The sequence below is a fragment of the Pleurodeles waltl genome, chromosome 3_1 (genome assembly GCF_031143425.1).
Source record: "Pleurodeles waltl isolate 20211129_DDA chromosome 3_1, aPleWal1.hap1.20221129, whole genome shotgun sequence".
Classification (NCBI taxonomy): domain Eukaryota; kingdom Metazoa; phylum Chordata; class Amphibia; order Caudata; family Salamandridae; genus Pleurodeles; species Pleurodeles waltl.
This window is the reverse complement of record NC_090440.1, coordinates 763416557-763444175: the sequence shown is the minus strand read 5'-3', so window position 1 is coordinate 763444175 and position 27619 is coordinate 763416557. Positions and strand designations below refer to the sequence as shown.

The window sequence follows — 27619 nt, the reverse complement described above, 5'->3', positions numbered from 1 at the left end:
CTTTTTCTAGAAAATGTTTTGTGAATGCTCAAATGCAAAGTGCCCTAAACTTCAAAAAGGGCATATTATTTGGAGTAGAAAAGCTTCAGCAGCTAAGGGGGTTAAGCTTCCAACCTTTTTGTTGTTTCTGATTAACTGGCTACATTACAACACCAGAGACGGAACTCTTCATACCTGTTTAAATGCTGTGCTGTCATTGGTGAGATTTTGAGGTACTCGTCCGTTTCATATAGTGTCTATATTCCCATCTGTTCTCCTTCGTTTCAGATTAAGAGGAAAATGATGCCTAGGAATGCAGCACTCCTAGTTTGAGTAATGAATTTATTAAGGCACTTCCCAGATATTAAAAGAAAGTACACAAAAATATGAACATGAGCATTTAACTTGAATGCAGTAAAATGTGTAAATGCTAAAATACTCACAGCAGTTCAACAATGACAGGCATAAAAAGGTGCAATACATCAACAATAAATATATGCAGTGGAGACAGCCCCCCCCCCCTCCCCCCCACCTACCTCCAAAGTTAGATAAAATGGGGATCGAATCCAACATCATCCTGGTGCTAACGTCAAGCTGTGGAACCCTGGACAGCTGAAACAGGAGAAGCTTCCCTGATGGGACTTTGTTCTGGGCAGTGCGTTCTCCCCCAAAATGAGTTTCTTCCGACTCGGTGCCAAGTTTCCCCACCTTATCAAGCCCAAGAGGAAGGTTCGTTCAACCTACCCCTACCTTCGCGTAAGTTAAGAAATGCAGGCACTGGCTGTACTTGGTCAGCATCAAAAACAAGCAAATAAACTGTCTCTGCCTGATGGGCATTCCAGAAACAGAGATGCAGTACTTTTCTGTAACAAACATTAAAACCATTCCCAGGCTGAGACTCTTATGTATTCTGTCCACATCCCCCATGTTATTTTCCTGCACAATGCAACCCGGTGCTGGTGGAAGACACGAAAACGCGTTCACTGTAGAAAACAAGCTTTGTGGAAAAATACCTGTGCCACCGATATACCGGTATTTGAAGCTAAGCGAAGCACAAAATGCAGTCTGTGGTTAAGATGGAGTCGGTGGTTAAATATAGATAGCATTACACCATCTCCCTATCCTCTGCGCCTTTGCTAACATTGACTGATAGTGTTGTTTAACCGTACTAGTAGCCCATTACAGAACATATTCAGTCTGTTTCCAAGAAACAATACAACATTATCATTTTATCAGGGAGTGGGGAGACACCCACCCATCCACAGCCACCCCTACCCCCACCAGTCACTAAAATATTCCTTCACATTCCTTCACACACTCACTCACACACACTCACTCACACACACTCACTCACACATACTCACTCACACATACTCACTCACACATACTCACTCACACATACTCACTCACACATACTCACTCACACATACTCACTCACACATACTCACTCACACATACTCACTCACACATACTCACTCACACATACTCACACATACTCACACATACTCACACATACTCACACATACTCACACATACTCACACATACTCACTCACACATACTCACTCACACATACTCACTCACACATACTCACTCACACACACACTCACACACACACACTCACTCACACTCACACACTCACTCACACACTCACACACTCACTCACACACTCACTCACACTCACACACACTCACTCACACTCTCACTCACACTCACTCACACTCACTCACTCACTCACTCTCACTCTCACTCACTCACTCACTCTCACTCTCACTCTCACTCTCACTCACTCACACTCACTCACACACTCTCTCACTCACACTCTCACTCACACTCTCACTCACACTCTCACTCACACTCTCACACACACACACTCACACTCACTCACTCACACTCACTCACTCACTCACACTCACTCACTCACACTCACTCACTCACACTCACTCACTCACACTCACTCACTCACTCACACACACACACTCACTCACACACATACTCACACACATACTCACACTCACTCACTCACACTCACTCACACTCACTCACTCACACACTCACACACTCACTCACACACTCACACACTCACACACTCACTCACTCACACACTCACACACTCACACACTCACACTCACACACTCACTCACACTCACTCACACTCACTCACACTCACACTCACTCACTCACACTCACACTCACTCACTCACACTCACTCACACACACACTCACACACTCACTCACTCACACACTCACTCACTCACACACTCACTCACACACTCACACACTCACACACTCACACACTCACACACTCACACTTCACTGCAACTCTCCAGGAGGATTGCCTTGGCGATCCCTGGAGGGTTGGGACGGCTTCCTTCTTTAATTGACTGACCTAAGGACAGCCAGTGAGGGGCAGCAGCCATCCCTCACTCATCAGAATTGGAAGGTGACTGCAAACCCCACCCAACTGTGTGACGAGTTGTCACTGACTGGCACTCGGCCCTCGAAACTTCAGGGCTTAAAACTGAAACTCCCAGTTCTAAGGCAGCCAGTGACGCTTCCCCCTGTCACAAGGGGGAGGACCACAAGCCACTTCTGCCAAGCTAAGGTAATGTACACAGGACTGTGAAATCCTCAGCCTGGCAATGTTTGTCCCTGGTAGCCTGCGCATTAAGAGCATGCTAACTCCTGGCTGTCTGATCTAAACAAGAGGACTGTTAGGCTGGTTTGTTCAGCCTGACAGTCTCACTCCTTGTGGGGGGAATGGCCCCTGGCCTCTCACCCCATACGGACGGTCCACGGCTGATGATAATTATCTTTACATTTAAAGGTACTTCATATTCCGGTTAGGAATGCATGATTTTTTTTTTATTCTTTGTAAATGGGAAAATCTTAAAGAAATAAAGTATAAATGTTGAAAAGTCCATTGGTAGGACTTGGTGAAAGTTTCTGTCCTTTTAAAATTGCTGTCTTAAAAGTATATTTTGTCTGTGGAAGCTACATCGTGGATACCAGCTGATGCCCGCATTACAATAGATTATTTGGTTAAAATGTTCACTCTTTGTGGACAGTGCGTCAAGGAAGCAGAAGAAAGATTACATTGGATGGTGGGATTTATTGTGCTTGTCAGGGAACTCTGAAAGGCTGCTGCGAAGGATATCCTAAAGAAGGGGATATGTTATGTAGGGTTGTGTGTTGTTGCCACATGTTATGACTGTTACATTTGCTGGCACGAGTTACAGATAATAGACTAAGAATGATATTGAGGCTCAAAAAAGCCGCAAACTCGAGCTCCAGTGCAATAAATAATCAAATATATACTGATTATTTCATGCATATCCTGGGAAGTGAAACTCCTCAGTTGTGACTTCCCATTCTCGGCACTTACTGATCCTCTCATAATGGTTATTGTGCATGACGCTGAATTAGGGAGACCCTCCTGTGTAGAATACCTATGCAGTTGGAGCTAGATGTACACCATTTCTATTCTTTTATGTTCCTAAATGCTAGAATGCCATTTCATCAGCATGAACGCGTTTTACCACACATTCTGTATTAACATACCTTCGTTTTTTTCCAGTGTTCTTTTGGGATTCTTGCTGTAGATCAATTTTAATTGGGACTAGAGTAATGGAACTGCGCTATTTAACTCCCGGACAATGTGATATCAGCACGTTAACAATTAATGAAGTTAACTTGTTGACCTTACTGGATGGTATCGAACAGTGTTTAGAAAAAAAAAAAGTAGCAATCACTCTTTGAGCTAATGTACACAGCCATCATCAATTGATTGATTTGTGTGCTCTGTGTTCAGATAACATTGTTTTTGGCTTTCACACAGTTGTAGCAGAGGAGTAAAGCAGATGGAAATTGTTACGCCCTGACAATGAAGGTCTTTGAAACACTAGAACAGTTTCCAGATTAAAGCTCTGGACAGTTGGCTTCAGAATCGCTTCTACCCCTGTGATTGGAAGGTGTTAATGCAGTTTACTGTTTAGTTAAAAATCTTTTTATTTTTGTTATAACTAAAGGTCGTAAAATATTGACGCCGTCCCATTTGGCGTTAGTCTAAAACTGAGCAGACCATCAGAGCAAATACATTAGCATAATGTGTGAAAGTCCACATAATCTTCACACGACCATTACATATTACTTACTGTTACTATATTACTATAAACTGAAGATATATTGTTCAAGGAGCGCTAGTATCAGGCAGCTGAACTAAGTTCCTGGAAAGTCCTCAACATATTGCTGTATCTTTTCGTAATTTTTCATTATTACTGGTAACTTTCCTCTTAAGTCCTCAGCTAGTGTAAATTATTTTCCATGCCTTATTTAGTCCCCCACTTTAGTTCTGAGGGCCAAACGGTTTATTAGAGTTTGGCTTCTAGCAAGCAGATGTGTAAGCTATTTAAATCTACTTGATTTTATTTTTAGCTATACTGACATTGATACCAAACAAGCAGGCCTGAGAGTGCATCTGTATATTTACCTTTATGTGCTCTTTAAAATTGTTTCCTAGTGCTTCTTAATAAGCTGTCAAATGGAAGAAGGTAGAGACTGCTTGTTTGCATTTAGGACAGTTAACCTGTTGGGTGCGGGCGTCGGCCACTGGCTGACGCCCACACACCCTCCCTGGTGCGGGTCACGACCAGTGGCCGACACCAGGAAGGGTATTAATAAATAAAGATTTTTTTTTTTTTTTTTTTAAACCTCACCCCCGCCCCCCACCCGCCCCTTTGTGACGCGCGCTGACGTTTCAAAGGTGTTTTCCCCATCAAAGCAGGAAGCAGCCTTGCGGCCGCTTCCTGCTTTGATGGGGAAAACGGCCTTTCCCACGTTCGGGAAGGCCTTGTAAGAAAGGGGAGTGTCTCCCCTTTCTTACGAGGCCTTCCTGAAAGTGTTTCCTGGCCCCCGATCGCAGCACAGCTGCAGCAGAGCTGCGACCGGGGGCCAGGAAACACTTTCAGGAAGGCCTCGTAAGAAAGGGGAGACACTCCCCTTTCTTACAAGGCCTTCCTGAAAGTGTTTCCTGGCCCCCGGTCGCAGCTCTGCTGCGATCGGGGGCCAGGAAACACTTTCAGGTTTCCTGGCCCCCCGATCGCAGCACAGCTGCGATCGGGGGGCCAGGAAACACTTTGAAAAGGCCTCGTAAGAAAGGGGAGACTCTCCCCTTTCTGGGGAGGCCTTCTGAAACTGTTTCTGGCCCCCGATCGGAGGCCTTCTGAAAGTGTTTCCTGGCCCCCGATCGCAGCACAGCTGCCATCGGGGGCCTAGAAACACCACTAGATGCCAGGGATTTCACTTTGGGGGGGCGGCCCCCTCGGAAAACGGGCCGCCCCTCCCCCCGGCATAATTATTATAAAAAAAAAAAAAGGTAGGTGCCCCCCCCAGGGGATTTTTTTTTTCTTTAAAAAAATAAATAAATAAAATAAAATGACAGGGGGTCGCCCGTGGGCAGGGTGACCCCCTGTGGGGGCAATATTTTTTTTTAGATGTTGTAGGGTTTCCCTGGGGGCCATTTTGGCCCCCAAGGAAACCATACAAAAAAAAAAAAAAAAATATATAGATATAGATATAGATATATATATATCTAGGTACATGGATATATCTATAGATATATATAGATTGATATAGATCTACCTCTATATATATATATAGATATATATATATATCTATATAATCTATCAGAGAGATTTATAAAGCGGGCTACTCACCCGCGTGGGTCTCAAGGCGCTGGGGGGGGGGGGGGGGCAGGGGGGGCAGGGGGAGGGAAAGTGGCTGGGAGGTTCACTGTTCGAAAAGCCAGGTTTTGAGGCCCTTCCTAAAAAGAAGTAGGTTTTGGGTCTTGCGAAGGTGGGTTGTGAGGGCGTTCCAGGTTTTGGGTGCAAGGTAGGAGAAGGATCTGCCCCCGGTGGTGGTGTGTTTGATGCGGGGGACAGAGGCGAGAGAGAGGTCAGCTGAGCGGACGTTTCGTGTGGGGGTGTGGAAGGTGACTCTCGTTGAGGTAGGCAGGGCCTGTGTTGTGGAGTGATTTGTGTGCGAGGATGAGGATCTTGAAGGTGATCCTTTTGTCAATGGGGAGCCAGTGGAGGGATTTGAGGTGTGGAGAGATGTGTTCGTGTCGGCGGAGGTCGAGGATGAGTCGTGCTGCTGAGTTCTGGATGCGTGTAGTTTGCGCTTGAGTTTTAGAGTGGTGCCAGCGTAGAGGGCGTTTCCGTAATCAAGCCTGCTGCTGATGAGTGCGTGAGTGACAGTTTTTCTGGTCTCTGTGGCGATCCATTTGAATGTTTTTCAGTATACGGAGTGTGTTGAAGCATGAGGAGGTGAGAGCGTTGATTTGTTGGGTCATCGAGAGGGAGGAGTCTAGGATGATGCTGAGGTTGCGTGCGTGGTTGGCGGGGGTGGGTGCAGGGCCTAACGTGGTGGTCCACCATGAGGGGTCCCAGGTGTTTTTGTGTGGGCCAAAGAGGATTATTTCGGTTTTGCTTGAGTTGAGTTTCAGGTGGTTGGCTGTCAAATATATAAACTTTTGTCAATATGTGTGTGGTTTCCCTGGGGGGAAAAGGGTCCGACTTGTCTAGTGGCAGTTTTAGTGCCATAAAGAAGCGCAGAAGGTTTATATGCCTACTGCAAAGAGCAAATCTGTATTTTATGTAAATAGCTGAGTACATTAGTAAAGTCTATGGAGAGATGAAGGGCACTTTTGCTGGGTGGTAATGAGGGAATCCGAGGAGGAGGGAGTGGGAGCACCAATAATGATTGTTGGACTGGGCGCAGGGGGTGCTAAAGACTGTGACGATTGGTATGTGACAAGGTGTTTTTTTGAGTGTTTTGAAAGTACGTGCTGATTGAGGGAAGAAGCGCAGGTAAGGTGGCCTCTATTGTTGTACGTATCTCACACACCATCGATTTTGTGACTGTCTACGTAGGCTAGTGTTTTAGAGCAACAGTTTAGCCAATAGCAGAGATGGCATCTTGATGGATGACTGCTGCCTGCACTCGGGTTATAGAGGACCGCTCTGACATAGGATCAGAGACTGAGACATCCGATACTGAGACAGCATCTGAGGGATAGGACAATGGCGCAGACTCTGGGAGTGATTTTTCAGTCAGAGGAGTCCCATTCGATAACTCCTCTTCCAGTACATTATGAGGGAGGTGATGAGGACAGTCCTGCTGTCCCTTCGCAAGCTGTTCGTGCAACTGGGTAATAGTGGGTTAGGCCAACCCAGAGAGCAGGTGAATGCGGCGGCAAGCAGAGAGAGAGTGCTCTCTTGGGAGCTCCCCAATTTAGTTCAGCCCCAAATTCCACCACCCAAATCATATTGTGGAGACATCAAAATTATCTATGGCAAAACAAACTGGTTTTGTAAGGCAGGCACCTGTGTTTTTGGTCCTGGATTCGGCGGCCATATAGAGAAACACACTAAACCCAAACATTTCTGGAAACTAGACATTCGGGGGAGTCCACAGAGGTGTGACTTGTGTGGATTCCCCAAAGTTTTCTTACCCAGAATACCCTGCAAAGCTGAAATGTTGAAAAAAAAACTAAATTTTTCTCGCATTTCTGTCACACAAACTACAGGAATATGCTGGGATCCACAACATTCCTACCACCCAGTGACTCCTCACCTGTCCTGATAAAAACACTACCCCACTTGAGTGCCTACACCTAGTGCCTGTGTCAGGAATGGATCACCCCAGGGTCAACAGCTGCCTCACATAAGGACCAACATTGACCGTTGTGTGATCTATTCCTGTCGCAGGTACCAGGCCTAACCACACAAGTGAGGTATCATATTTATCGGGAGACTTGGGGGAACGCTGGGTGGAAGGAAATTTGTGGCTCCTCTCAGATTCCGGAACTTTGTCACCGAAATGTGAGGAAAACGTGTTATTTTAGCCACATTTTGAGGTTTGCAAAGGATTCTGGGTAACGGAACCTGGTCCGAGCCCCACAAGTCACCTCATCTTGGATTACCCTGGGTTTCTAGTTTTCAAAAATTTGCTGGTTTGCTAGGTTTCCCCAGGTGCCGGCAGAGCAAGAGGCCAAAATCCACAGGTAGGGACTGTTTTCTATGAAAAAATGTGATGTATCCACGTTGTGTTTTGGGGCATTTCCTGTCGCGGGCGCTAGGCCTACCCACACAAGTGAGGTATAATTTTTATCGGGAGACTTGGGGGGGAACGCTGGGTGGAAGGAAATTTGTGGCTCCTCTCAGATTCCAGAACTTTCTGTCACCGAAATGTGAGGAACGTGTTTTTTTTTTTTGCCAAATTTTGAGGTTTGCAAAGGATTCTGGGTAACAGAACCTGGTCCGAGCCCTGCAAGTCACCCCTCCTTGGATTCCCCTAGGTCTCTAGTTTTCAGAAATGCACAGGTTTGGTAGGTTTCCCTAGGTGCCGGCTGAGCTAGAGGCCAAAATCTACAGGTAGGCACTTTGGAAAAAACAGCTGAGTTTTCTATTAAAAAAATAGGATGTGTCCATGTTGTGTTTTGGGGCATTTCCTGTCGCGGGCACTAGGCCTACCCACACAAGTGAGGTATCATTTTTATCGGGAGACTTGGGGGAACATAGAATAGCAAAACAAGTGTTATTGCCCCTTATCTTTCTCTACATTTTTTCCTTCCAAATATAAGAGAGTGTGTAAAAAAGACGTCTATTTGAGAAATGCCCTGCAATTCACATGCTAGTATGGGCACCTCGGAATTCAGCGATGTGCAAATAACCACTGCTCCTCAAAACCTTATCTTGATCACATTTTGGAAATGCAAAGGTTTTCTTGATACCTCTTTTTCACTCTTCATATTTCAGCAAATGAATTGCTGCATACCCAGTATAGAATGAAAACCAACTGCACGGTGCAGCTCATTTATTGGCTCTGGGTACCTAGGGTTCTTGATGAACCTACAAGCCCTTTATATCCCGCAACCAGAAGAGTCCAGCAGACAAAACGGTATATTGCTTTCAATAGTAATATAGTAAAAATGGGGTTTGTCCCAGTAAAATGCCAAATTTGTGTTGAAAAATGTGGTTTTCTGATTCAAGTCTGCCCGTTCCTGAAAGGTGGGAAGATAGTGATTTCAGCACCAGAAACCCTTTGTTGATGGCATTTTCAGGGAAAAAACCACAATCCTTCTTCGGCAGCCCTTTTTTCCCATTTTTTTGGAAAAAACAAAATTTTCACTGTATTTTGGCGATTTTCTTGGTCTCCTCCAGGGGAAACCACAAACTCTGGGTACCATTAGAATCCCTAGGATGTTGGAAAAAAAGGATGCAAATTTGGCGTGGTTAGCTTATGTGGACAAAAAGTTATGAAGCCCTAAGCGCGAACTACCCCAAATAGCCAAAAAAGGGCTCAGCACTGGGGGGGGGGGGGGGGAAAGGCCCAGCAGCTAAGGGGTTAATCTCTCTTGAGGGGTTTGATTTGTTGTGACTGACCTTCACTACACCAGGTGTATTAAGACATTCAACTGAATAGAGCTAGCTGATTGCCTGTTCACTCTGGTTAGCTGGGACTAACTAACCACTCCAGTGTGTGAGAGAGGGTGTAAAGGTTCTATATAGTTTCCCTATGCCTGATGTGCTGTCCTTTTATTTTCTTATGAATGACCTAGTTGACAGTTGAAAAGCGTCAACATTATTTTCCAGTGTGAACAGGGCATTTGTGTTACAAGTCCCCTGATGTTTACTTTTCTTTTTTTTATTGGATAAATTACGATTGTGCGTTGAGAAGTAACCGTGTGGTTTAAGGAAATACCATGCCCCACTTAGCCTGGAATAACTTCCAAACTGGCTTCATCATGTTAATCAGGTAAGGTTTTGAGGCCTTGAGTATGGAGAAAAAAAAAAAAAAAAGTCTGCAATTCTGCCTTAGTTAACTAGCCCTCTAACTAACAATTTCCTGTGTATGCCCTCATCTCAGTCGGGAAACCTGCACAATTCCAAAAGTAAAAACCCGCCAGGGGAGAACTCTTCCCTCTTGCAGTTGAAAGGAAGAATTCTCCCTTTGCAGGTATTTTCCCCTGGAATTGCTGTGCGCGGTCCACACCGTTCTGCATGAAACACCAGTGATTTATACAGCTCTGATTTTCTGACTAGAAGGTTACCACCTCCCTCAGGAAGCACAGTTTAACTGATTAATGCAACAGGGTGAATTAGTTTCTCGGCATGATCTCCCATCACTCAGTCTTGGGGATCTAAGATGTTGCCCTTATCAAATTAACCCTGATGAGATACGGTCACCCTATTTCTGGGTCGAAACGTCATCAACACCTACAACAAACAAGCAACATGACGACTTTATAAGGGCAATGGACTATTGAGGATAATTGTTTTATGATGGGGATGAGAAACACACAGGCACTTGTATATGTATACAAAAGTGTGTCTAATTCTTCCTTTCTTGTGATTTTGCTTCACTGGGGACACCATGCACAGGATTGCAATATAACTTGTGATTGTACCATTAATGTTTTTTGTATTTGTGTGCCAACTGGTATGATACATGCTTCTAATTGTAAAGCGATTTAGTGTGGTGGTCTTGTACACTAATTTGTAATGACTTCTGTAATTACAGCATTGAAAGGGTGAGGCTGTTTAGCCTACTAACTAATCTGTTTCTGTGAGAGATAGCCATTCTTTACATTTAGCACTCCTCTCCACTGAAGCAGTCTACAGCAAACTGATTGAGCAGCCACCTAGTAAACTTCCAAATCGGGGAATCGTTGTCCACCTTCCTGTTCACCTTTACCCTACTTCTCTTAACCTCGTAGCACTCAAGCCAATGCTGACTTCAGTGTCTTAAAACCTTTCTGTGTGATTGGGAATGTGCTTCATTGGTATCTATAAAAACACCTGGAAAGTACTAACTACTTTGTTATTGCTATTGTTCGTGTCAAGGACAACAGTAAGGCTATCCAGAATCTATTGATAGCATAGTGGTTTATCAGCTCACACCACCTCTGCTCTGAATATATTAATAGCTCAGGCCACCTCTCTGAGTGTGATAATAGAGTTAGTAGAGTGAGGCATTTACCCACCGTATTCCCAGTTCTGATAGTTGCCCAGTTTCTGTTGATGGGAAATATCCCTACTTCAATATCTGTGACTTTTGAACATTATCTTCGAATCAGACCCAAAATCTCCCATCAGCCACAACAAAATCTCCAGTGATTTAGATGCCTTGTCAGACGTACTAAATCCTCAAGATACAGTGAAATGATATGCCTGCAACCATAGGTTTCTGTTGCTTAAGCACTTAACTCACTATGTAACTGGCAGACCAAAGGACCCACCTATGCAAGTAGGAGCGGAGACTGAGGAAAACCTGCTTCGTGTCCCTCTCAATTAAATAATGATCGCCTTGTTACTGTGTGGCAAGCATTTTCCGAGTCCAAAGCTTTGAGCATCATCTCCTCAGCAGCTTCCTGTTTATTCACCCAAATAACCTTAGTTTGGCGCTTAATATTAAGGATGGTCCCTCTGTCTGAGCGCCAGTGCCCAACCCAGAATATAATTGTCAGTTATTTAAGTATAATGGTCTGTACGTTTTGTAGTACAGAGGTTTACTGCCTGTCGTCAATAGAACGATAATCACTGCCTCACTCCTAGACTAGTTAAATCACCTTTTTCCAAGCATGGTAGAACTGCAATAATTGTCACTCACTGTATACTTGATATTATTCTCCTGGAAGGCCTTTCCACCACATTGTACTACTCTTTTTAAGTTTTTATAGCTCTGTAGATTACTTTTGCAGTGTAAGTAGGCTGTACAGTTCTTCTCTATGCTCATAAGTACACTTGTGAATACCTCAAGGCAACAATAGACAGGCCATACTCTTTCCGTGGTTGTAATGGTCATGGGTTCAGTTCTTTATAGTGCCTGTAGAATATATCATTGATAGGTTCTTGTGTGTCTGTGTAGTGTGCTCTTCCTTTGTAGAGGGGAAACGTGTGGGTCTAATTTCTCTTCAGCAGTCAAGCAGCTTAATCTGACCCTTTTGCCCCCCTCTTTAAGCTGTACTTGTCTAAAATGCGTTGGCACTCGTTTAGATTTGGTGGGGGGCCACTGCCCACCAGACGTTAATGCAGGAATGCCCTTCCCCTCTCGGGCAGACTTTCGCAAGCCATTTTTTGTTTTTGTTTTTTTAGATCCCTTCCTGCATAGGGGAGATTTCTATGACTTCAGCGAATCTGCGCTGAGAGCTTGCTAAGCAGCCCCTTGTTGCATGTGGGTGTTCACCAAACTATCTTTGTATTACAAAATCCAACTGCCAAAGTGTGAGGTTTTTGTTTTATGTTAGAACAAAACATATTGATGCTGTCACCTGGGAGCTTTCTCCCAGGCTGTGTGAGTCCTTTTCCCCTATTCTGGACCACAGGAAAAACATGGCAGTCACAAACACAAAAATAATATGAAAAGAAATTGTCTCAGCAGGTCTGCCCTATGTGGGGGGAGGTGGACTAAGGTAGTTACATCAGTATCCTCAAGTCGGTTGGCCCTTTGGTGTAAGATTTCTGCCAGTGGAGCCATCATGGCACCCCTAGTGGAAACATGATGGTCCACCCGACTCTAGAACATGCGGACCATCAGTTTGGCTGGCAGGGTACTCCATCACATTTGTGGCAGAGTACCCTGTCTGCTGAACTGTAAATGATGGCCTTAGTCTGCAGCGGTTCCATTTCCATCAAATTTTCTTTTACCTCCATCATAAGGGTCTGTATTGTCTTCCTGTTGGTGATCCCCAGTCTCTAAAACCTGTACGGTTCTTTTTGTTTGGTATCTATATTTCCAGTGATTTCTACCATAGACCTAATCCAAAACATGCCAAAGCCCACCTCAGCATGACCCCACCCATACAGGACAGATTGGGACTATTGTTCCCCTACTGTGTTGGTGCAGGTAATTTACAACGGCTGTGTCTTACTATGACTCTGCAAACTAGACCAAGTACAAACGTCTTCATTTGACTCTTGGGTTAGTGGGGTGAGCAATCACAGGTTTCTCCCTGAGGTGGAGTGAAGGCAGGATCTCAGAACTCAACAGTTAACTGCAATAAGACACAATAACATTTATTTTCTGTAAAAGAAAACACTTTAATCTCACAGCAGAACTAAATACTGCAGCATCCAATGGGAATTAAACACAGTGTTGTAACTGCATTCATGATTGAGGTCCTACTCATCCACCTACTTTCGGTGCTGTCCTTGTGTCTAGTCAGGATCCCATGACTATGATCCCCAACACACTAAGGGCTTAGTCATTGATCAGCCAATTAAGTTTAATGTCTTTCACTCCTCCAGCAAAATTCTCAAAAGTACTTACCAGTCTTGTCTGCTCTTGTGAGTCTTGTGGCATAGGAGCAGGCTAGGTTCTGCATTTACCTACCTGTTGTATAGGTGTAGAGTGTAGTTTGTGTTTCCGCTGTCACAGCAAAGTCTCCTCTCCTGTAGAGAGGCCACAGCATCAGCCTTTCTTCGGAACCAAGTTCACCGAATGAAATCAGTAAGACAGAGCTGCTTGGTAATGCTAGCCTTCAGCTGCTTCGGCGGGCCAGTTGTGAAGAAGTTCTTCGGTTTGGCAGTTGTGACCACTAGGCAGAGCCATCCTGTGGTTGTGCCCGTGGCAGTAGCAGCCTCTGGGCCTGGCAGGGCTTCCCACATCAGTAATCAGTAGTGACTTAACTTCACCTTCTAGCTGCAGCGCAGCCTCACTCGTTAGTAGCAGCATTACCAGTCTGTCCAGGTCACAGTGGAATGCTGCGCAACACTATGGTACTTGATCTTTAAAAGTCTTCCTGCAGCTCACCTCAGAGTGCAGAAATCTTGGGGGAACCCCTTCATGGCACAAGGCATTCATGGCTTTGCTGTTTCGGATTGTCTGCATTTTCTGGGTGCTCCTCACAGCAGGAACATACTATGCTTCTCCTGAACAGTGTCTCCTCTTGCTATACTTGGTACACCTGTTCCTTCTCCCTGCAAGCAGGCAGGCTTCTATGCACATAAGGCAGAGCCTAGGATCCTCCAGCAGAAAATTCAGACTTTAGGTGATGTCAAGAATAAGCAAGGTGATGTAGTATCTATTAACAAACTTAGAATGCTATAGAGTAGTCAATGAAATCCATGTGAGAAGCAAGCATAAATAGTGGCCAAGGAAAACAATTGAGAGATCGTGATGCTCTACTTTTAATTGCTGGGAGATTCTGGATTATTCCAACTGCCTTCATGGCACCTATCACACGTCGGCTGGAAACAACATATGCACTCTTCACACTGGACTAATACTTTTACAAGTAAATTAAATGCGCCAATTGGGTATTAGCCAGATTCACCATGTTTAAAGGAAAGAGCACAAGCACTGGCTAGCAGTAATAAAGTTTGCAGAGTCCTAAAGTTAACAAAGGGTTCTGAAGGCAAAAATTCTGGGTATGATCCCTGTTTCAAGGGCCAAGTCCAACAGGAATGATTTGATTCAGTCACCAAATTATGGACTCTCAGTGGTGCAGTTAGAACTTGAAACTGGTAGCTTGCTCTGAGGATTGCAAGAAGCGAACTGGGTGAAATGGGACTGGAGATTTGAAGATATACCAGTAAATCTGTCAGTTTGGGAGGGAGCTTCCCCCTCCCCCCCCACCCCCCCCCCCAGTTGTCCCACTCGAAAGATGTCTAGTGTATTCCTGAGAGAAAGCAATGTTCAGGAACTTTCTGAGTAGATAGGAGTGCAAATGTTGATTTAGTAAGTGTTAGAATACAACTATAACATGATGAAGCCGTATTGTCTAGTACCCTTCTGCCATCACACAATGTGACATATTTGCATTTGAAAGTATTTAACATGCTTCCATGCATTTTATGTAAAATTTTATATTTGTTTTATTAAGTCTATTTTATTTGTTATTGTACAGGTTCTGAAAGGTAGGATTAAAAATGTAAATGTTTATATTTAAATCATTTTAGCCTTGTTGCAACTCCTGTTTAGAATGATCACTTGACCAGATCAGTTTTTTGGTCATGTTTAAAAAAAAAAAAAAAAAAAAAAAAATTTAAAGAAATGAAGAGGATAATCTCTCGGATTCCAACATATGATTCACAGGGACCGGCCACAAGCAGGGGCGTGATAGAGGGACCTGCAGTGCAGGTGGTCCCCCATTAGCTTCTCTGATGCCCCTTAGCCCTTCATGGGAGCCCGATGTACCCCAAGACTAATAGATATTCCAAAAATGCTGAAAGTAACAGTATTCTTTGGAAGACTATTTTCATCCTAACCAGCCAGTGCAAGTAATTAACATCCACTGGTGAAAGTGGAAGAGCGAGGGTCAAAAGTACCAATATTATTGATGAGGTATTTTCTTCTATTTTACAGAAAACATCTGAGCTTATTTTCATTTCTACATGGCTCCGGAATTCGACATGGCCTCAAGTCATTTAAACCATAGCATGGGGAAGACCACACTACACAACCCCTGTCCGCTCCTAGGCTCATCAAAAAGCAAAAGCTATATGTTGCATACATATTTGAATGACTATAAATTCCAGACAGTGGAGTACTATATATTTGTAAAAAGAAATATCAGCAATTTAGTTTTATGCAGTGTTCTCAGTTTTAAGTATAAAATGTAGCTTTTCTTTAACTTGCATTGTGATAGAAAATGTGGTGTTCTAAGTGGTGTTTTTTAACATATATATTTTTTATATATATATATATATATATATAATCAGGTGTGTGGAATTTAATAAAATATCTACTTTTCCATTGGACAGGTTGCATCTTAAATCTACTTGTCCTGCTAAAAAAAAAAAGAAAATCTACTTGTCCCTTTGGTGCCATGTAGTGCGGAGACAAATTTTGGCAGCAATCATTATGTAAGAGGTCTGACAATAGCCTATCTGATTATGCCAGGGCTTCTACTATAGTAGGGCTTTTTCATACTTGCAATTTCAATCCCTCCTATAGCATTGTCCTTATTTTGCCACCTTTCTGCAGATCTACGTACTGAGGCTGGTGAAAGCAGCAAGCAATAGTTCCAGGGCTGGAATGCCATTGAGTCTGCAGACCTACTAACGTGCATGTTTTAGGGATTTTCACCAGTTCTTAATTTTTTTTTCCCATAATGAGAGAGGTTGGACATTTTACTCCTGACAATGGCAGAAGTACTTCCAAGGTTGGGAAAAACGCGGTTGGAGGGAAAGTGAACTTTTAAAACACTCAATAGATTGTCACATGAGCAAGTCTGCACATGCATATTTGCCCGTCCTAAAATACAGTTCACAGATATTTTGTAGGAGTATGATTTCCTGATCTACTTCTGTAAGTTATTGTGTATTCATGAAAGCCACTAATTCAAAGACATACATGCACTTTTGTGACTTACTTTAAGAATTGGGTCCCTAATTAGGTCTGATGTTAACAAAGACATTTTGTTTTTATTAAACTTCTATTTCTCTATCTATCGGCCAGCTTTACTGTGAGTGATCACATTCTGCTCACAAGGAGCATATTGGCACACAAAGTAGTTTTGTTCAGTGCCAGGAACTACTGTAGCAATTAGTGGCGTAATGAAACTGGAGGTGGCACCTCTGCAAAGAACATAGAGGGACCCCTCCCTCCAGACTCCCTCAACTCAGCCCCTGTGCTGAGTGGGCCCCCTGGAGGGGGCTTGCAGGGCCACTGGTGGCAATGTATGCTTTTGAGACCCCAAAACATTTTTTTTTTGTTGCTTTTTGCCAATGTTTATTACAATGGTGAGGCCCTGGTAGTTCCCAAAACAATAAAGGTTTACAAAAGTCATGTCAAGACACGCATTGACAAAACCAAAAGGCTCAGAAAAAAATGTTGGCTCGCTTGTCTTTGCCAGTGCTTGTTTATTTTCATGCTTCCCAAAATCTTGTTGAAAATGGTTACACTGATTTTCTATTAGAAATAGTAGCATGCATCAATACATTTTACTAAACGATGCTTCAAAGAAATACCACTTAAAATTTCATAATAGCGAAACCTTTTTTTTCTACTTGCATTTTTTTCCTGAACATTTTATTTTGAAAGCAAAGACTCATCACTCTTGCTTACAAGCTTCTGCAAACATTTGCATATAATCAGAGAGCATTATGGGAGCATTATACTTACCCTCCTATTGTTAAACTTTTCAAAAATGTACAATTTTTGTTTTTTTGTTTTTACTGGAACCACTGTCATTAGTGCAGTGTGACCTTAGAACGTTTATTTACAGCGCTCACCCTAATAATGAAGGCTTTTCATTAATGAACCATAAGTACTAGTTTAAACAGCATTAACATATGGACACACATTACCTCAACTGTAGACAGTTCCTTTCTCTGTAAACTGGCAACCAAAGGGTTTGTGCTGCAGGGGATTGGGCCTACTTGTCCTAAGGACAAAGTAAACAAGAAAACGTGTTGCCCTTATCCCCAAACAATATGTCCAGGGCATCGGCTGACAGGAATTCCACATTCCTGATATATATATTTTGCTTTATAAGAAAGATAGTACCTTTTTATGTTCCACGTTCACTGTGATGTTTTAATTGCTTTAGCAAGGTTTGATTTCTGTAGTAGTTTCTTCCAGCATTCACACATGATGTCTAGGTGCCATTTCTATTAATATAATGAAACGTATTTCATATTGTGCAATGTAATCTTTAGTAGATGGTGTAATTGTTCTAGTACGCCACTAACCAGCAAACTTCATTCACTGGTAACCTAGTTTTCGTGATACATTTCATTTTGGCCAGTATCCCACCAGTCCTTCTATTTTGAACTTTTTTTTTTTTTTTTTTTTAAGTATCCTTTGTTTATTCATCTGATGAACTCCATTGTGCAATCTCCCATCGTTTGTGGATAATTAGAATCCCCTCTTACTAGCCATGATAAATTCTTTCCCAGTCACCAGGTGGTGTAAACTTGAAACCCCACCTGTAGAAAAGTAAGCTCATAGGGTGCCTCCAAGATTTATTTTTCCATCATAAGTTTATCAGCCCATACACCTTCATGCAGTTCCCTGCTTGGCTTGGCGGTATCCATAGTTCGTAGTGTCTAGTCCTTGAACAAAATTTAAGTAAAACGTCTTTTTATCTGCTTACCCCCTCTTACTCGCCCCTTTTTTAGGTTCTGTCTTCACAGCGCTTGTGCTCTGACAGCAAAATCTATCGATCTTAAAAGGGGCTTAAAGCCCATCCATTACTTACCTCTACTTATCATCGGCTTATCCCACATGTCTTGCACTTTGCTGTACTTACCATTGACTGGCTGCAACTTGGGTCTCATTTGCCTGCTTCCCATTGGTCACCACTTCTTCACTTACTATTGGCTGGCTCCCACGTGGGTTTTGTTTCCATGATTCTTATTTGTCAACAGGTCTTCCTGGCCTCTGCTTCATCCACCTCTTCATATTCTTCATTCATGCAGTGGAGTTTGGACCTAGTACTACTTCTGGTGGCTCTTTTTTATTTTTTATTTACTTTTGAAAATGCACTGAGTGCATGTGTCTGCAGTCTCTCACTTGCACCACCTCACATGCTCATAAGCGCTGAAGGAAACATTGATAAACCTGGAGACCTTATGGTGCACAGGAGTAAATAGCATGCCTGTAGCATTTCTGCACATTTTTGCTTCACATTGCATAGCTGTCATTTTCTTGTAGTCGAACAAACCATTTGGCACTCAGTTCCTCAGTGCAAGACAAATCTCTGTACATGCCAGCTATCAAACTGTCTGCTCCACTGCCCTCACAAATTTGGCTAAAGGTGTCCTTTCTTTAGATTAACCTCCTTCCCGCGGCGAATAATTGAAATTCCAACTTTATTCAACTTGCTTTCTCTTCCAAAAATATCGGGAAGGGAGAACGAGAGCCAATCCGAAAACTAGTGAATGTTGAGTGGTATGAAGAGGGCGGAGACATGTGCAGCAACACCATATTATGCTGCTTTGCAATTGGATAGAAAACAGAAGGCTCCCACTAGTGAAAGAAGCACCGTCCATCCAGAAATGACTGCATCAGCAGGCCCTGATGTCACTCTACAATTACCCAGAAGTAATGCCACAGTAGCAGGTGGGCCGCAACCCATATGTACTCCTATGTTTTGTCTGCTGCGTTTCATGTTGCCACCATTGGTTTGTAAGATATTGGCTATGGGAGTTTTAGTGGACCGGTATAGGCCGCTTCGTTTGCCCACAGAGGATCAAACGCTGCCACAGTTCAGAAGAGGCTTGGTGCCAAAGCTCCATATGGACCTGGTTCCACCTGTTCTCAGACCCGGATATAATCAGTACAAGCATTGGCAAAGATAATCAGTTTTGCCTACGCAAAATATATTCCTTTGGTCAAGGTTTTTTTTTTTTTTTTTTTATAAATACACATGTTGAACAGCAGTTGAGCTGCTGTGGAACAAGGCTTTACAGTTACTAAAACCCACTATGATGAGGTCAAAGCTGGCCACATCATAGCGCTTTTAAAAAACTTTAAGCCATGTTGAATAGCAGGTCAAGTGCTATATACCATGTTAAAAACATTGACGCAGAGTAGATTTTTCTGAGGCGCAACCTGTTGTCTTTGCCAATGCTTCTTATTTGGAGCCATGCTGCACATAAGTGGATGCTCTACAGCATGGCTAAAATCATTGACCAAGCCAGTAGGTTTCACAGACATATTGGCACTTCCCTTGCTTGTTTTGGATCACTGTCTTTTGCGACAAGTCAATTCACGAGGCAGGACTTAACAATGAACTCTCAGGTAAATATTCTCTCTTTAGAAGTGATGACTGCATATTTGAGGTTTCTAGAAGAGTTTTGTTGTGCACTGTTTGAGGAGAACTTTTACGTTATGTCATGTTAAAAAAGACCTTTTAAGCACATATTCACCATCCGGTTTCTTTGCACTATTAGTAACCATAAGAAGACCTAGCTAAGAGTTACTTCGCATATTATGGTAACTGATAAGCTTGTCTGGGCAACCATGTCTTGAGTGCTTTCCTGAGCCTTTGTTTCAGTGGGAGCCAATGAAGATCTCTTAATAGGTGTGCAATGTGACTATTCTTAGGTTGATTAAAGATTAATTTGCTGCCTGATTCTTAATAACCTGAGGTCTGTGAAATGTTTTTAGGCAGACCAAATTCTAATGTATTGACGTAGTCAAGTCAGAAAGTTATTAAAGCCATGATCACCATGATTAATGCATCTTGAGTAGGAAACCTTTCTAATTTTCCTGAGTGTAAGGAAGCAGCAGATCTGGGGTTTCAACAAAAGCGGACTATCCATGGCAACATCCAGTATTTTTTGTAGGTTATTTTTTTATGTATTTATTTTTTCAGTTTGAGGGGGTACTATAATATAGATAACATTACTGACTCAGTACAGGTTGATGGGTGAAATCCAGCTTGATGAATGTTTAAAAAAGGAGTTTTCAAGATGAACGCACAGGGCCTTGTCACATGACCTAAGAGTTTGGCAGGAAAAGGCAACAAGGAAATAGGTTTTTCAAAAGTAGGGGAATCTTCACCTTGCTTTTTCTGAAGAAGTATTACAATTCCCTCTTTTGAAGGGTTTCAGAACTCTTCCTTGTGACAAAGAATTATTATATAAGGAGCAAAATGGTCCCAAATTACAGCGAAAAAGGCTTTTAAAATCTTTGGAGAGGTGGGAAGTCATTTGTGAGCAGGACTTCACCCTGAACATAAGCTCAGATAAGCGCCCTTCATCAAGGGCAGGAATGCCAGAAAGAATAAGAAGATTCCTTTCTGATAAAGATATTGATAGCTCCCTGTTACCAGGTGGGATACTGTCTTACATAGTTTTTATTTTGTCAAAATGTGTTTACCTAATTCTTGAGTGGAGGCAGTTGTCGGACATTCTATTTGGCTTGGAAAGTTCAGTCACATTACTTGTATTAGCTGGATGCGTTTATTTCCTAGGTTCAGAATGATTTCCATACCTGAATTTTATGAAGGAAAGAATGTTCTCATCACTGGAGCAACTGGTTTCATGGGGAAGGTGCTTTTGGAGAAACTGCTACGATCATGCCCTAAGGTGAAAGCTGTTTATGTGTTGGTGAGGCCAAAGGATGATCAGAAGCCTCAAGAAAGAGTGATTGAAATGATCAATTGTAAGGTAAGCATCTAAAATTGCTTTGTGCAGTGTGCCATTAAACATTTTTGGCTTTTCCAATTTTATTTTCCAGGTTACAGCATAATTCTACAACAACTTCAGTTAAGATGTGTTTTATTATTCTAAAGCTGTACTTCTGCTACATTCATTATATTGTATTCAGAACAAAATGGCGTATGCACACTTAAAAGTCCAGTTAGAAAAATACAAGTTACTTCTTGCAGTGCAGTCGTTGTGTAAGGTGCATTTCAGAGAGCTTAACTGTCCTTCTTTTTTTATTTTTTTTAAAGAAAGGTATAAGAATTCTAAAGGTTATTTCCAATAGTCCCTGTGTACAAATAATCTTACGTGTATTGTTACAGGGGAATCTTTAGTTTCTTAAAGCTGACACCATACGTCTGTGCTTTCCATAAAGTCAAATGAGGTCTTGCTTAAGGAAATGGTGCAAAAAGGGGGGGGAAGGAACAGAATGTAAGGCAAAATATATATGAGCTGCTCCATGTACAGGCATCTTTAGAGCACAAAGCTATCTAGAGAGCAGCTGAACAGTGAGATGTATAGACTGTGTACTTTATTAAATATGTGCTTTTTTTAACCCTTCGTATGCACCTGCTCTGCTGGGGATCCTGGCTTGATAACATGGATTAATCCAAACCTCCAATACCCACACCTGGGGAGCTGCAGTAACCTTAACCAGTGTTGATGCTACCTATCTAGAAGGATGCTTTCAAGTTAGAACTTAAAGGTTCTTAGTCTTGGTAATTCACAAGAGACGCAGAAATCAACAAACTTAAACCCACACCGGGAATTTTTTTCAAATTTTAAAATACCATTCTACAGGGGCTAAACCTGACTATGACGTTGGCATTCCGGAAGAGGAGGGAGCGCACCTCAGCTTGGCTCATCGGGAGCATAACAGAAGCACTGCAGCAGGATGATGAAACTGGGAGCCAAGACCATGAAGCGGTTGGGAGGAGAAGGACAAGGACGCTAAGGTCACCGATGAGGTCTGAGAACGAGTTGTAGCGATAGGAGGCAAGGTAGCGGGAAGAGAGGCAGCAAGCTCCCTCTTCCTGTCCCCCTGGTTTAATCACCCTGCTCGCCCACACTGCGCTTGATGTGCATCCCAAGAGGTGCTGGGGCACAGGAGCAGTAGCCAAAGCCAGAGGAGGCTCCCACCGCTTTTTATCGTGCGTGCTCAGAGGCACTCTGAGGGGGGACTAGTGCCATAGCCAGAGGAGCTTCCCACTGACTTCCACCCTCCCTATCGCCCCCAAACCTGTATACTGCGGGGTCAGGGTTGTCATGAGCCTGAGCGCTGCAGCAGCCAAAGCCAGAGGGCAGCGGTTTCAACCGCCAGTCAACACATCGCTGCAGAGGGTTGGCAAGCAGTGAGGTCTAGGCAAATCCAGGACAGCAGAAGAAGAAGAAAAAGCATAAGGAAAGCCAAAGTTGGGCCCCTGAATGAGGCACTGGGAAAGTGGGTAGTGTGGACTAGGTCCCACCGTATAGGTTGAGCACCAAGTTGGTAGTGTGGACTAGGTCCCACCTTCTAGGTTGAGCCCCAAGGTTGCGGAAGAGGGCTGACTATGTCAGGTGGGACTTGTGGCCCGAGTGTGAACGCCCTATGTCCACCCTCCTGCTTTTTGCACCCTGCCCACTTCCTAAACCTGCAGTGCCTTCTGCAAACGTACACCTCTCAAGGGAGAGGGGGTGACCCACAAGTGCCCTACAACAATCAACTTCATGGACCTCGGTGTGCTTGTGACCCTCCCTGGCTTCCCCAGGTTGCATCTAGCCCCAGGGTAGATGTGGTGGTGCAGTTAGGAAAGGTTTCTCGCCTTGCCACTTTTGCTTGCTTGGTTCCCCCAGGTCCAGCGCCTTGCTGAGCCCAGAGAAAATTAAAACCAGGGGGCTCGGCGTAGAATAATGTCATCTGCAGGTTGGTGGGTGTCTGGGTGACCCTGGTCAGACCTGTTAATCTTCTTTAGCTGTCTGAAGTAGTAAGGCAGAAGATCGGATTAAGGATAACCCAAGTCAAATCATCTGTCTGCAGCACCAGAGCAGAAGTCCAAGACAGGAAACCAATGTGAAATTAAATCAGGTTAAGGTTGATCAAGGGGCACCAATGCTGAGACAGAAACTGGTGACTCTCAAAAAAGAACTGGCGGAGGACTCATCCCTGCTGTCCTCACGCTTCACGCCACCACAGCCCCCACACTTGAGATTGACAACTTTGAGATGACTATGTGGTGCCCCAACAACTCCCCGGCAATGAAAATGGTATCCCCAGAAGGCACAATAACTGAACTGTTTCACAAAGCAATTGAATATGATGCAGCCACTGCTTCAGAGGGCAGGGCATCCACTACTGCAACAAAAAGCTCAGGGTCTACCACCAGCCCTGTCAGCAGATCTCATATTAGAAATCGGACCTTAAAAAATAAAGTACTATCAGCAACTGGGATAAAAATCTGCAGGTCTCAATCATGTTCCAGGGTCAGCACAGAGCAGTCTGTATCGGAGCTACTGTCACAATCATACATGTCATCAACAGCACCTGCAGCCCACAAGAGCGATAGCGCCACAGAGGTGCATGCACCCAGTCCCATGCCATTAAGTACTCAGACTGCCAGTGAGCCTCCAGCGACTGCTAAACGTAGCCTGATGACGGTAGCCACTCATGTCCCCCCAAGTCCAATTCCAAAGCTGACGAGTTCACCGGCAACAATGCAAAAGACTGGAGAATTTCTATTACCCTCAAACAACACACCATTTATGTCTAGGAGGGAAAGCATAACTGACCAGGAACTGTGTAATATATCGGATAGATTCCTTTCTAATATTGAGGTCCAAATGAATGAGACACTAGCTCAAACCCTAATACTAGAAAAATGCCATGCAGAAATAAACAACAGCCCAGCTGTGAACTCATGGCTAGTATCCAGTATCTCTTTGCTGGCTGTGATAAGTGCCTCACAGGACCCAAGTAGCAGAGCATTGCTTTGGCAATCGAATACGATGTAACTTAAGATTCATCTGTTACAATCACTTGCAGCGCACCTGGCAGGACTAGGGATCAAACTAAGCACCTTGGAGGCTCGAATGAGGGGGAATAGAGAAGGAGAAACCTTGTCCATGCTCCCCTGTTATAGTTCAGCTTTCTACCTGAGATTTTCTACGCTTTGGTGGAAACTGCAAAGGGCAATGTTGTAAGCACTAAACCAAAGTTCCAGCAAGTGGGCCTCATTGCTTGCAAATCCAGTTTGTCACCGTATCATGCATTGGGCCTACTGGATGGAACCCCAGCCATGGTGTCCGAAGTCGTGAAGGAATTGGTTGACTCTGAGTCATTCACCTAGTCTTAAGGAAGCATCTCCCTCCATTGAACACCCTGCAGAAACAAGGTGAGATGGAATTAGAAGATACAGGCATGAAACATGAGGCTTCGGCAAAGCGATTGAACCCAACCCTCCTTAGCATCTACTCTATGAAAGAGGGGGAAAAAAGACTGAAGAAACAGACGAAGAAATGACTGTTTAAACTAAATTCTTTTGGGGCATAAGTTACTCAATTCAACCAACACACAGGCCGGTTCCAACTCGGCAAATCTCTCCCCCATATTTGTTCAATCATCAAAACCATCAACCTTGCCTCAAGCAGACTGTGTCAACTCTGCCAAATAAGGGCAGGTCACTCCTTCATTACATAGGGAGCACATGGAAAAGTGCTCTGTCAGGGAAGCTGCGGAACCAGGTGCATCGAGGGCTCCACATTCCACCACACAAGTAGTGGATCTCCCTGGTCACGTTGTAGTTGGGCAGTGGCCTATCCCTGCGATGCAGGGAGTGCGGGTGTATAGTCCGGTGTTGCTCCCAAGTGCATTGAGATGTGCTGTGGACGTGGGCACACAGCCCGGCAGAATTTGCTCAGAAGCATCATTCAACTCTAATTGGGGAGCGTGACTAGGGGCACCCCACTGCATAGCAGTGGCAGAGCTCCTTTTCATGCTGTGAACATGGGCACACAGTTGGACAGCATTGGCAAAGATGCTCTAACCAGCCTGCATCATAGAAGTGAGGCTAGAGGTCCTCCATTCGATTGCAGTTGTCGAACCCTCGCTGATGAGCAAAGGGCAACCCTCAGTCTATTTTGGACACCAAGTGTTTACCACTCAGCCTGCAAGAGAGGAGAAATGACACAAAGGTTCAGAGCTTGTCTTCATACCACGTACTGCCCTAAACGCCCCATGACATCCAGCCCAAAGAGGGGCTCATCCTGCTGGACTTCCTGTCAACCTATAAACTGACGTTGGCGCAACTGCAGACTGTGGTGAAATGGTATCGAACGGCCATTCCTTCCGACTTAGCAGCCAGCTTGTAAACTTTGAAATAGACAACAGACCAGAAAGTGACCACAACCCACTAAGTTACACATTGGACTTGATCTCAAACATCTGCCAGGAGCAACCACGTGGGCTCCTCAACAGGGGAGGAATGTGTGAATCTCGTGAGGAGAATTAAGTGGAGACTAGAATACACAGCAAGAGTCACTGCATGGCTTAGCAAGCAAGATGCCAAGCTAAGTGCAAATCACCCAGATTCAGCGCATCAGAAGTGGGCCAACTGTATTTAAGATCTCTGAGCCCTTCTGCTGGGCAATGGATGCAAGACAACCTGTCCACGGAATGGCAGGGAAGGGTTTCTGAAATCCTTCACAATAAAGCCATCATTTCAGTGAGAAGAGCTTTTCACCATTCCCAGTGGCCCCCAAACAAAATCCCACCACAAGTTCAGCAGCTTAGCAAAGCACATGAGAATTCTACGAAAACAATAGTTTGCGAACATAAGAACGAAAGAAATCAAAAGGAATGGGCCACTATATTTCTGCTGCTAAAAGATCAAAACCAAGCTTGCTTCTGGGATCACATCACCAAATTAAAAAACAGTAATGTAATCAGGGAAAATGGTGTTCCAGAAGCAGCATGGGTAAGGCACGTGTTGAACGTATATGTGGACCAGTCTTCAGACCTTCAGAATCGGAGCCAGTCTGTGTTAATGGATCTTAATCAAGTCTCCACTGCAGATTCAACAAACAGGGAGACCACGATCAGACTTCTGAATAGAGCAGAACCAGTGCATGATTTGGATTTATATCCTGTCTGGTCCCAGCGGGATGGAACAAATTCGAAGAAAGTCAAGAGCATAACCATACACTTTAAAAATGGCACAGCACCAGGCCCTAATGGCCTTCCCTCGAGTATACTCCTATGCATCCTGAACAAATGAGCTAGGTTGTTAACTCTGATTTTCAATCTTGCCTTTCTAATTGCAACCGTCCCAAATCCTGGACAGGGTCTATCCTATAACCCATATTCAAGAAGAGGGAGGGGATCTGACAATAGCCTCAAACTATCGCCCTATTGCACTTTTGGACATAGAGGCTCAGGCCTGTGCTCTGGTCCTGGTGGGGCAGCTAGATTCCTGGGTGCAAGAGCAGGAAATCTTGCTGTTTTTCCAATTAGGCTTTCCAGGAGCGACATCCACGGTGGATAACATCATGGCACTATCCTACCTAAGACACCAAGCTGCACAAAGCAACAGGTTACAACTCTTCATCGATTACAGCGCTGCATTTGATAGGATTGACCTGGCAACACAATGGAGGAAGCTTGATTTTTGGGGCATACCCCAAAAGCAATATCCACGTTCTACACTGGGACATGTTTTCATGTGAAAACAGGACCCAGTACAGTCACATGTAAAATTGACACCAATCAAGGATTGAAGCAGGGTTGTGTCCTGGTCCTCGTGCTTTTTAATTTACATACTGCCGACTTCCATGGAGTCGGGTTGCCTGTTTCCCTCCAAGTGCAGAAGCACCAAGTTGCACATCATTCAGTACACAGATGACATTGTGATCATGGATCACACCAAAGTATGTATCCAAAGTGCATTGAACACTCTAAATATCTACAACGCCTCCAATCACCTTTAAATTAAGCCAAAACAAAAGTCCTTACATTTGAAAGATACTTAAACAAAAAGAATCTAACTTGGCACCTGGACAGCATGACCATCTACAAAGCGAGGAAATACAGCTATCTGGGTGTTTGGTTCAGTGAAAATAGCAAACCAGCGGTACGGGGGGGAGAGGATGTAGCGCAGTGGTCGAAGCCGTCCACCTCGGGAGCCGGAGATCCGGGTTCGATCCTCCGCGTCAGTGCAAGGTCTTGTGATTCTGGGCAAATCACTTAATCTCCCCTTTTGCATGGACAGCACCTCATGGGTGAAAAGCTGCTCTCTAAATCTAAATTTCATTTTGTTTCCATTCATATGAGGTCTATCAAAAAGAAAGGTGCTGACATCACCTACTGCATCAGTCACCTGAATCTGCTACTAAGAAGTGCATCTGCTGCCCTCCATGCTTAGGGTTATGAAGAGGACACTTCTCCCCTCCCAGCCTCGCAGTATGGCCATCACACTTACCCAGGCACTCAAGACTCCGCCTTGGAGTAAATTCA

The 27619-nt window shown here is 44.0% G+C and overlaps 1 protein-coding gene across 8 annotated transcripts in view; it reads left to right on the top strand.

Annotated features, from left to right (window-relative positions):
- Nucleotides 1–27619, top strand: part of FAR1 (fatty acyl-CoA reductase 1) — a 416046-nt gene that overhangs the window by 89515 nt on the left and 298912 nt on the right. For all 8 annotated transcript variants that reach the window (XM_069223563.1, XM_069223560.1, XM_069223562.1 and 5 more), the window contains one exon: nt 20904–21099. In XM_069223563.1, the coding sequence (XP_069079664.1) occupies nt 20911–21099 (189 nt within the window). In that variant the 5' untranslated portion in view covers nt 20904–20910. The remainder of the gene's footprint in view (nt 1–20903; nt 21100–27619) is intronic.